General features: G+C 38.3%; 1 protein-coding gene across 4 annotated transcripts in view; it reads left to right on the top strand.

Annotated features, from left to right (window-relative positions):
- The window catches only part of LOC106953768 (transmembrane protein 65-like), a 31,591-nt gene extending 20,079 nt beyond the window's left edge, over window positions 1-11,512 (top strand). For all 4 annotated transcript variants that reach the window (XM_015042776.1, XM_015042778.1, XM_015042777.1 and 1 more), the window contains 5 exons: window positions 2,465-2,532; window positions 3,148-3,202; window positions 3,990-4,032; window positions 8,146-8,251; window positions 8,942-11,512. In XM_015042776.1, coding sequence (XP_014898262.1) covers window positions 2,465-2,532; window positions 3,148-3,202; window positions 3,990-4,032; window positions 8,146-8,251; window positions 8,942-9,085 — 416 coding nt within the window. In that variant the 3' untranslated portion in view covers window positions 9,086-11,512. The remainder of the gene's footprint in view (window positions 1-2,464; window positions 2,533-3,147; window positions 3,203-3,989; window positions 4,033-8,145; window positions 8,252-8,941) is intronic.
- Window positions 11,513-11,669: the final 157 nt, after the last annotated feature.

An 11,669-nucleotide genomic window follows, 5' to 3' on the forward strand; every position in this document is an offset into this window, starting at 1 on the left:
CACCTGTTCCTCATCTGTTCATTTAGCCATTGTGCTATGGTCAGTAATCAGACTCCCTGGTATATATTCAGTCGGTTCAGTGTTAATTAAACCCATCTTTATTCACCACACTTGTTGTCTCAGACCTGCAGTGGCTCTTCAATTAAACTGAAACCCAACATACAGATAAAGACTTCTATTAGAGCATCTCCATAATGCTGAAGCAATCTCTTAAGATAATGTATAATTAGAAAAATGTTTATGTAATTTTAAATTTTTCCTCACAATATTATCACATTCTAAATACATGCAGGTCTGCACAGCTCATTGTTTTTACCTCAGTCACTTCAAGAGAAATGAAGCATTGTTTCAATAAGCTGCAGGGGCAAAAACTAATTTTTCACGTCTGAATACATTTCCTCTGTGTGATAAATGTCTCTTCATGCCTGGAGTTGTGCTTTGCCAAAATAACCCTTTTCCCTGCTGAGACACTTTGCTGAGGAGCTCAGTAAAACTCTTAAGCACTGATTCGACCTGCTGTCTTAACACATCAGCATCAAGCACAGCTGCCATCATAATTCACAGCAGTAGGCTTTCGCGTGTTTGATTCTTTCATCAGTTTTTTTTTTCACTTTAGGGAGTTATTTGTGAACTCTTTGTTTTTGTAACAGCAGCAACAGATTTAGATTGGACTTGGAGTGCCAAGTCCAACCTTGGCAGTCTGAGACTGGGACCTATGTCCTGCAGCTTTTAGATTCATTCCTTTCAACACACCTGAATCAGATGAATGTCTCATTACCAGGCCTTTGCGGTGCTGAATGCTGATGTGGAAACTCAGGGTTAAAGCTCTCTAAGTCTTGATTTGGGTGCAATAAATAGACCTAAAATGTTGAAATACCAATATGATGACATGTTTAACCCTTGTATGTCGAAAAGGGGTCCAACCGACCCCACACACGTAAAACCTGTATCATTTTCCATAGACCTCTACGTTTGCCTCAGTCCTCGCACGCACAAGGGTTAAGCTTAAGAAATAAGAATCAGTCTGTCAAATAATGATGAAATTATGTTCATGGATATTGCATATTATGAGCTTTTAGATCTCCTGCAATCTTGTATTTGGTGTCTGGTGTTCTCCTCTGTCAGAAAGGATTTGGTGAGAGAGACCAAATATTGAGTTTCCAGTGATGGCTCCTCTACCAGGAACTACTAATATGGATAATCAGGAAAAAAAAAAAAAAGTAAGGTGGACAGAATGAATCCATTGAGGAAAGTTCAGCCTGATGGTTGTATTCAACAAAAGGTCACAAGCTGACTGAAATCAATTCACATCAGTCATAAAAAGGAAAAATGTTTCCAAAAATCCATCAACACAATTAACAAGCAGATGTGTTGCAGTACCAGAAAAGGTTCACCTTTAAGCCATAAAATCCTCATGCGTCATCTGTGCAACGCCAAGCTGTACAGATGATGGGGATTACTGGTGTTATTGTTTCAGCAGTCGGATTTCATAGGGCGAGGTACCTTAACTACAGTCGCTTAAACTTGAATCATAATAAGCTAACTCAAAGTGGGCCGTGACCTCTTCAAAACTCATTTCACTGTGCCTTCAGAACATGAATCTGTCTGCATTATTGATGGATTGTGCTCTTACAAAAACATACTTTTTTGCCCTGCTGACAACGATGCTGCATCATCTTGTATACTGTTTTGTTTGTCCTTTGAAAAACAAATTCTGGTTCAGTTATAAAAAAAAAAGACTTCAACTTAAATAAGTAAATTCAACTTATCTGTAGATAAGTTGAATTTACAGTTTGTGAAATGTTTGGTCAGGTTTTGTCAGACTTGCATTGGGATTGAATATGCGGTTTACTGTCACAGTTTAAGGCTGCTCTGCATTTTCCCAGCCTGCAGTGAATGCATCCTTCCTCCCACCTCATCCTCATCCTGTTAATTACTTGCACCTGTGCCTGTCTCTACTTGGCTCCCCAGAACTCCCCAGCCTCCTCCCAGATCAGCTGCTGCCTTCTACTCTCACCTCCTCTTATTCTCAGTGACACATGTACAGATTGATCATTTCTACTGTCACTTTCATCATTATTCCAATAGAAATCACAAAATATTAATATATGGTGTCCATATTGTTTGTCCCTGATCTCATCCTACTTTAGTTTTCAAACCTAAATGATTTCCTTCAGCTGAATATGATTTGTTGGAGTCCCATAACCACATTTCTTTACAATAGAAAGGGAAAATACGCTAAAAAACATTAAGTCATCAATTGTATGAAATGTCTCCAGATATGTACGAATTCGAAGTGGCCGATGCAACTTGGTTGATGACGGGCAGCTCTTGTTTTGTACCCAAAGTCACCACAACTTGACCAAGACTGCAAAAGTATAATACAGGAAAAGATTGAAATGACCAAAATGTCTCTCTTCCTGCCAGGTTTTGTCTGATAATAGTTTTTTATTTTTTCCCCCAGTCCTGCTGCATAATGCCATCCCCTTTGTGGGATTTGGATTCTTGGACAACTGCATCATGATTGTTGCTGTAAGTGTCGGCATACTAAAATAGTCCCAAGGCATATTTATGTTTAAACGAACAATGTGTTTACTAAGCATGAATGCATGGAGTTTACAGATTTACTAGCTTTAGGTAAGTACATTTCTGTTGAGCAAACATATTCCTGCTGAGTGAGCAGAACAAAGGGCTTTAGTTGGTTTTTGAATTTCTCTCTAGGGGTGTGTTTGATCATCACAGGGGTTGGTTGTACAGAAAGTTGTTTTCTTCTTATTTCTTATTCTAAATGTAGCTCATAAAAATATAAATGGAAGACATGATAATAAAAATGCATATTTTGTGTATTTCCCACTTTTTGAGAAAAAAGTAAACCTAAAGTTGGATTGCACTTGGATCCTCCTGAGGTTTTTACTTTAGTTCATACTGAAGGAAATTAATGCTGCCTGAAGGTCTTATTTTTCTTTTTGGACATTAAGCTAGTTACTGAGACTGAAACTCCTCATCCTATTCTAAAACGAGATTCAAAAAGGCTATTTAAAGTTTAAGGTTGTGTCTGAGGTATGCTGTACAAATCTGCAGGCTTATGGTTTACCATACAAAGAAAATTAATAATCCCTCCAGTAACCTGTGTTATTGTTTTCTCAGGGCACACAGATTGAGTTATCCATCGGTGTGGTTCTTGGCATTTCAACTATGGCAGGTAAAATATTTGCTTGGCCCTTTTTATGTTCTTTTCATCCTAACTTAAACTTTTTTAAAAAAATTATCAGACATTATATATTTAGAAAAAGTAAGCCCCCTTCAGAAAGATCTCTTCAGGGAACCAGACGATTTCTCAGATACATCTATAATGATATTTTCTCCACAGCGCTGTACCTTCGCTCACAGACGTGATCAAGATCTCATGGTGGAGTTGATGTTTGAAGTTGTTGTTGCTACAGCAGCAATTGATCCACTGATCTTTTGTCTTTCCCGCTGAGGGTTTCTGTGTTTCTGTTGTTCCAAGTTTGGTAATCCTCGGCATTCAGGGTCACAAGTAGCTGAGACGACAGCAAGCAAAGGAACAGACTTCATTTCTCACTTCCACAGCAATGTTAAAGCTACAGAACAAATTGTTCACCTTAACATCCTCTAAATCGAGGTTGTTGATTTCTTTCTGCGCCAGTAGAGATAAATTAGATGTTTAGAAACAATTCAATTCATGTTTGAGTCCGTTTCATAAATTATTTCATCCTTTTGCTAAAATTATTCCTGAAGTTTAGACCATCTGAGTGCTTTATGATACGTTTTGTGAAAATGAAATGGTTTTGTTTTCTCAAAGTGTCCAGAGAATCGATAGTAATTGTTTACCTTGAACTTTAAACCCACAACCTCAGCTTCATTAGCATGTTTTAATGACATCGCCAGGAGAAACGCTACACCTTTTACCTGTCATCCGTGTATAGCTATTCTGTAATTACTCCTCGCATTTTTTATATTTTTTGCAGCTGCTGCTCTTGGCAACCTGGTATCTGATCTGGCAGGACTGGGGTAAGAGCTGTACACATGCACGCATGACACAGATGAGGGTATGCTGAACAAAGCTTCATTACATATTAAGTGCATGAAGTGGTATAAACATTTATGGTTTGTTTGAAGATTATGTCACAAATATGGATTCTTTTTTTTTTTACAGATTTCCGTGTCTAATGAAAAGAAACTATATTTATAATGCATCACAAAACGAAATATGCTAAGCACTTGAAAAGTATTTACTGTATACTCAGAAAATGACATTTGTGAATAGGAAAGTAAAAAAAAAAGATATGTATACATGATTACAGAAGAACTCTTAAGACAGACTCGTGTTGCTCTCTGTTGAGGTCCATCAGTGTAAGAAGCTCATTGTTTGCATTTCCTAATGCCAAGTGAGCTTGCTAATATTTTTAGCGCCTTCTAGAGGCAACATTAGACCATGCGCCATCATAAAGCAAAAATGGTTGAGGCATCAACAGTCTTCTCGTGTTTATTTGTTCTTATTTAAAATATACAACAATTGAAGGCAATGTGAAGATTGGGGTCATGCTGTTGCATTTTATACCTGCCAGCTTGATATATTAGTCAACTTGTCTGAGGCTCTCAGTGGACAGGCATGGCTCTGCTGCCATTCAATCATATGACAGACAGAGTTCGGGTGGTCAGTTCGTCAAGGTGAGACTTGATGGGACCTGCCCGAGTTCATTTTTCTGTTCCAGTTTTGATGGATTCGTGTCGGTGTGTGTGTTGAAGGCTTTTTATCAGTTTCTCAGTGGACTGCTTTAAACACTTCAATTCATTTGCATAACAGGCTGCTTTTGTTTCAATAACAGCAGGTCTCAAGTGTGGGCTTCTGACTAACAGAAGATCTTCACTTTAGCTCCTCTGAGTCACCGGTCCTTTAACGGCAGCTCAGAAGGGGGCCAAGTTAAGCCACTAATCCAAGAACAAAAAGAAAACACACAACTAAGTTCAGTGTCATTAGACGCTGATGGCATAGCTAATTAGATGTAAAATGATTCCTGTGCATTTAACTTGCACATACAAACATTGGAGATAAATATATTATTATCGGCTTTTGCTTTTATTCTTTTTCGCCTCCCTTCTTACTATTTCACATTTTTCCTCTTTAGCGTGCACTGCTTGCTACTGCTCTTAAATGGCTGGACATAATTTGCTTAAAAACACAAATGTGAAAGACAATAGTTTCTTTCATTCTGTAAGCAGACAATCTAAATCAACAGTAAAGTGTGGGGTTAACACTGATCAGAGATATTGTGGTAAATTTCCAGTCATTGATTTTATAAACCTTTGACCTGTCAATACTGATTTTATCAGATTGCAAATAACAACAAAACAAAAAAGTTGGCATCACTAACTGTAAATATAATCTCTGTTTATGTTCCCTGTGGAGATAGACTCATCACTAGCTGGATGTAAAACAGGTCATAGTTGGCATTTTTTTTCAGGCAACGTGCTCGTGATGAGTTGAAACTGCTTTCACCAGAAGGGTAATTACTTCATCTAATTATCCTAAATGAAGTAATCAACACATGGAATGAAATACTGCGTATTTGGACAAAGCTGCTGGGTTTCAGTTTTTGCTGCAAAAGCTCAGTGTCGGGAGTGGTTTTATGTCATCTGCACACTCTGAGTTGAACCACAGTTACAGGAACAGAAACGAGTGTCAGTAATTAGTGATCACATCCTTCGTCACCTGTTTTCCTCAGACAGTGACTGCTTGCCTGTTTCTGTATGTTTTCATCTGTGTTGGGACCTGCGGTGAGCAAACTGTGCTACTCTAATCCACATATGTTCTGATTTGTTCCTATAGACCTCATGTTTCCATCTCCTCACTGCATGTTTCCATTGACAAATGGCAGAAATTACTCCACTAATACTCTATAATTTTGCTCATGAGTCATTGTGACCATTCGGGCTCATTGGTAGCGATGCTGCCTCCAGGCTTCTCTTTCTCTTTGCGTTTCTTATGGACACAATGCATCAGTGGCTTTCTGGGGCAGACGGTCCAGACGGCAAAGCATTATTGCACTCAGCCAAGGCTGACAAAACGAGATGAAAACTCAGGGCTCCCATTACTAAACTCTGGGGAACAAGTGGGAGGCAGTGGCTTCTTTTTTGACCCAGATACATTAACTTTCTGTTTCATTTCATAGTCCATCCACTCACTGACCTGATGCTGAGTCACAGAAAGTAGATGGATGACATGGCACACATAAACAACAAAGTTGTTCCATTTCTAAGATTTTATTTCTGTGTAGCAGGTGATAAACGGTGGTATTAAAGTTTATTGGTCCCGTGATATGTAGTATTTATCTTTTGAATCTCAAACGTAAAAAAAGAAAAAAACCTTTCCCCTGGAGATGGGCATCAGGAACCCTGCAATCCTGCTGATAATCAATGTATGGATGTTGTTGTTTTCATTACTTGCAGTTATTTTATCTGAGTTTAATCTCAGGAAAAAAATTCAGAGGATGAATGAACTCCAAGTGAGATGTGTCAGAACAGCCGTATTGAAACTAGAAACCACCTTTGAACCTGTGCAGGTGCAGTTCCCTCACTTCTGTCTCTAATAATAACACCGTTAATGGAAAATATTAGGATTTATTACACAGTCTCTCCAGTTTTCAAGCTGCTTTTTGCTTCCCTGTTGAACAACCTCTCATGTTGAGGGATGGTTCTCAGCAAAGGCATTCAGGAAATGTCATCATCTCATGATCAGTGTGGGTACTGCTGTTGTATTTCATTTCCTGAGCGTTTCTTTCTCCCCCTGACTTCTGTGGCCTATCGGACTGAATTTGATTGTGCAAAAAAAAATGCCCGATTTGTTGTGGGGTTGTGGAGATTTAAAGTACGGGTTTGCATTTATGGAACAAAGTGGTATAGAATCAGACCTAAAAAGTTGATCTCTCAAATATTTCTGCACAACTTGATGAAACTCGGTGGCTCTCACAGTCCTGTCTCGGCAACAACGGCCACCGTGGGGCTCCGCTATCGTCTTGTCAGAAGCGGCGCTCGCTGCTATCAGTCCTCCAGCTCGACGGCTCCAGCTGCAGCTCATTTGTGTGAGCAGTGAACTGAGAATCCATTAGTCCCAGTCACTGATTCAACCCCACAGTAACGGTACGTCAGAATATTCACTCAGATTCCTTTCCTCACTCACAAACCGCTGCATCTAAAGCCCAGAATCCATCACACATGGCGACTGTCCATAAATTTGGTTCTGACGATCTGCTATGCGTGCATGTTGGCATGTGATCGCACATTTAAGCTGAAACTCTTAGGCTTCATCAGAAAGTAGCTTTTATTCATTTCATTTTATTGGACTCATCTGTCACTAGAGCGGCGTCTGAGTTACTTCAATCCTTCAACATTTCTATGCCGAGAACCTCTGCAGCTAAAAGGTTCCGGATAAACTTCCCATACAGCTATTTAAACATCTGACAGAAATGTCCCTCATTAAAGATTCCTGGGAGTTTTAAACTGCAGTTTCACTGATTTTCTGGCTGAAATTCAGGAATTTCTCCCAGTTTTAAACCTGATTTATGGCTTGTCATCATTTTTACTGCAGAGCTCTCCTTCACTTCAGACTCCCATTTGTGTCCTGAAACCCAATGTGAATTGAGGGACCTCATAAACACAAACATGATATTTTGTCTGTTGACAAAACTAATTGTAAAAACTGAAATGTAGAATTTTGGAGAAAACATCATTTTTTTCCCCCATAAAAATAGCCAAAACTAGATCAAATATGACCTTTATTTATTTTTTTTCTCTTTCCACAACCTCAACACATGTTAGCAATAAACATCCAGCGCCATGTTTCCGATGCATAAATACAGAAAACCTGTTGAGTGTAGGAGTTTCATTATTTATATCCAGATGAAACTAATAACGCTGTTCCAATCAGGTTTTCCTCCGCCAAGTAATTTAACGCACCAAAATGAATTTAATACTCCCCCAGACTTCTTTTCTGACTTCTTCCTCATGTTGACATCCAGCTGCGTTCCTGACAGGTGATGGTCACGGTGAGAATTACAAGTAGGGAATGGCATTGTTACTACAAAATCCTTCAAGTTTCCTTTTTTTTCCCCTTCTTCTCTTTAGGCTGGCAGGTTACGTGGAGGCCTTGGCGTCTCGACACGGCATGCAGATTCCCGAGCTGAGTCCGAAGCAGGCGGATATGTGGCAGACCAGGGTCAGCTGTCACACGGTTTGTACGCCAGAGTCGCTTTTATTAAAACACCCACATCAAAGAATATTCCACTTTCGAGTTTATGTTTGGAAAATATTGCACATTTTGGAGGTTTTTCTCCTTTAAACAAGTCAGGTGTAAAACATAGAAAAGATTTACAAAATATGGAAAAACTTTTATCTTTGGAAAGGTCTGAAGCTACTGAAGAGATGTAATGCGGTGAAAGTGGAATTTTTTTATTTTTTATTTTTTTAAATTACAGTTTTATTACAGTTTTGAGTCACAAAGTATAATACAAAGAGTGTCGGAGTAATGAGAATGATTCTCACTCCATTACTCAAAAATAATAATAATGCATAAAAATCCATTTTGAACCTAGTCAAGGATGAAACACCCGCATCAAAAACATTCTACTTTAGAGGGGGGTTTTTTTGTTTTGTTTTTGGAAAATATTGCATATTGTAGGTTTGTCTTCTTTTAAAAAATCTGACTTTTTTGGTAAAAAAAAAGTCCTAAAAATATTTTTTTTAAAAAATATTTACAAAATATGAAAAACTCTGGAATGGTCAGACGCTGTTAAGATTTAACGCAGCGAAAGTAGAAAATACATTAATATTGAATTTTTGTAATAGTTTTATAAAATGTCCCATTTTAGGAGGCAAAGTAGATTGCTTTGACACTTTATTGGGTTTTGCCTCTTGTCCGCAGGGTAAAGCCATCGGTGTGGGTATCGGCTGCATCCTCGGCATGTTTCCTCTTCTTTTCTTTTCTGACGATGATGAGAAGAAGGAAGGACAGAAGGAGACGAAGGATGAAACCCCACCTGCTCCAGCAGGGAGCAGCAAAAACTGACCACCTCCAGACGGATACTCTTTGTAGTCCTGAAGAAAACCTGAAAATCTGTTTGTGAGAACTGACTGGGTCTGTCCTCGCCGTCTGGAGAGCATGAGAACGGACTGTTCTCCAGACACTTCCCAAGAAACAAACTGTCAGGGTATTCTGAGGAGGATTTTACTTGACATATTTGACAAAAGCACAGGAGACTGGTTATGTGTTGGAAGAGTCCAGACTGGAAGGCTGCTAAATCATAACACCTGCTGATACAGACCCTCACCTCTGCTTTAAGTCTGTTAAATCACTTCAGTTTTAAGCACAGACCTTATTTATGTCATGAGATGGCAGCTCGGCTGACTGAAAGTTGGATGACTGTTTAAAACGTTGCAGCAGAGTTTGCAGCCGGTTTAAAGACACAAAACACTACTAAAACATATTCCAACATAAGCTTTGTTATATATTTTTGCATCCAATTATCGTCGACTCATTTAGTTTATTTATGTTAACGTTATGCTTTTGTTATATCTTACCCAATGAGCAAATTAGTCCAAGTCTCTGTTACAGTTCATACATCTCGTATAGTTTCAGGGTTTTTTTTACGTCTTGCTAAAGCAGTAATTCATGCGCACTGGCCAACTACAACCTTTGGAAAGCCTTTAAGAGGCAGTTTAAAGAGTGTGTTGAAGTAAGGAGGTGAGTTTACGTCTATCTCGAATACTGTTTCATTTGTCTCCCTCAGCTGAACAGAAACAGCCTGGAGTTTAACCCGCTGTTTCCTCCCGTACCGCCGTCATAATTTGAGCTCTGCTGCCCTCTGCTGGCCAACGCACGACTGACGTTTTCTTCTTGCCTCTTCACCAGTCCGACTCATGGTTTTCCACCTGCGCAATTGATCTGAAGTCGATCATCGTTTCCCTCAGCTTAAAGTTAACTAACTAGATATTCAACATGTTGTTTTTATGTAGTTGTTTTTTTGTTTGCACATGATGTCCATCTCTGGAATATTAAAATTGAAGGAAGCAACCAAATACAGAGCTGTAAAAAAAATATATATATATATTTGCCCCCTTACAGAGTTTTTCAGCTTTTGCTTTTTGTCATACTTTATTTTCAAAAAGTCAAATATTACTTGAGTAAAGGCAAAAGGGGTGTTTCAAATGATGATTAGATTTATTTAGTGTGGAAAATCTGTCATAACTAAGCTTGCTTCCTGTGGGATAAGTAATCTCTCCCTTGTCACATCATAAATTAACTTTAGCTAACTTTTTTTATTTTTGCAAAGTTGAAGACAATTTACTCACAGACACTGTCAGACTTCTAGAATCAACAAGTCACTTAAATAAAGCATGTCTGAGTGGTGAAATTTGACCATTAGGTCTTTAAAATCAACATTTCATGCCCTGATCTAAAGTTGATCAACAACTGAAGAGAAATGATGTCACTAAGATTTATCAGTCTTGAAAGATTTACAAAGTTAAAGATGGCAGTGTGGTAGTCTGTGGCTGCATTGCTGCTTCAGGAACTGGGCCGTAATTAATGGGACCAGGATTTTTTACCATCAGTAGAAGATTTTTCCTTACTTCCTTATATAATCTTGATAGAGAATGTCGGGCCATTGGTTTGTAACCCTGAGATAAAACAAATTTTAATTTTATGTAGCAGGGTATTTATCCAAAGCACAACAGCAGGTCCAGCTTAGAACCACTCAAAGAAAAAAAAAAAAAAAAGAGAAACAAAAGGACAATTCTAGAATAGCCTAGTCAAAGTACCAATATTAATCAGATTTGGATGTGGTTGCATGACCTTAAACAGGCCACTGATGCTCAAAAACCCTCAAACTGTGACTGGATATAAACAATTTGACCAGTTGTCACGACAAGAAATCTGAACCTATATTTGTTAAGGGGGCAAATACTTTCATACAGCACGGTAGTTCTGCTAAAAATCTTTATTTATTGTTCTTTAAATATTTATATTGTGTTATTCTTTCCTGGAAGAAACAAAAAATACATCCAGAGTCTGGAGTATTCACGCACAAAATGCATTTTTCTTCAAAGCAGAAGGAGATTTGATCTGGCTGCTCTGTGTTGCAGCCCCTGATTGAACTGACTAAATGCTGTCAGTGTATATGACTGTTTCAGCTTTGTACTGTGTGTATAATACAAATCCTGACGAGTTATAAGAATGAACAGAATGTACAGAGAAATATAAATATTTATGGAGTTTATATATTTCCATTTTGCATGCGTAGGTAAGTGTGTATCTTCACTCGGGTTGGTAGTGAGATATGAATGATGAGGGAATTTCATCAGCCAGGACTCTAACATGTAAAGGAGTGTGTTTTTTTGGCTCCATACTTTTTGTGGCCCCTGATCGTATAAATCATTTTAAAAATATGGTACCTTTAGTTTAAAATGAGCCAAAAATGTTGTATCAAGCAAGAAGGAAAAAATAAAAAAAGACAGCACAGTGGTTTATGGCTGCACTAATGATGCATGTTAGAAAATAATATTTTTGTTTTATGTTGTACACTGGCAGACTTAGTGGTCTTGTTTTACTCTGGAATGTTGGGTTTTAAACTTGAACTACATGATTTTCTGGT

The sequence above is a fragment of the Poecilia latipinna genome, unplaced genomic scaffold (genome assembly GCF_001443285.1).
Source record: "Poecilia latipinna isolate Pla-1442-1.1 unplaced genomic scaffold, P_latipinna-1.0 Scaffold601, whole genome shotgun sequence".
In the NCBI taxonomy this organism is placed as follows: Eukaryota; Metazoa; Chordata; class Actinopteri; order Cyprinodontiformes; family Poeciliidae; genus Poecilia; species Poecilia latipinna.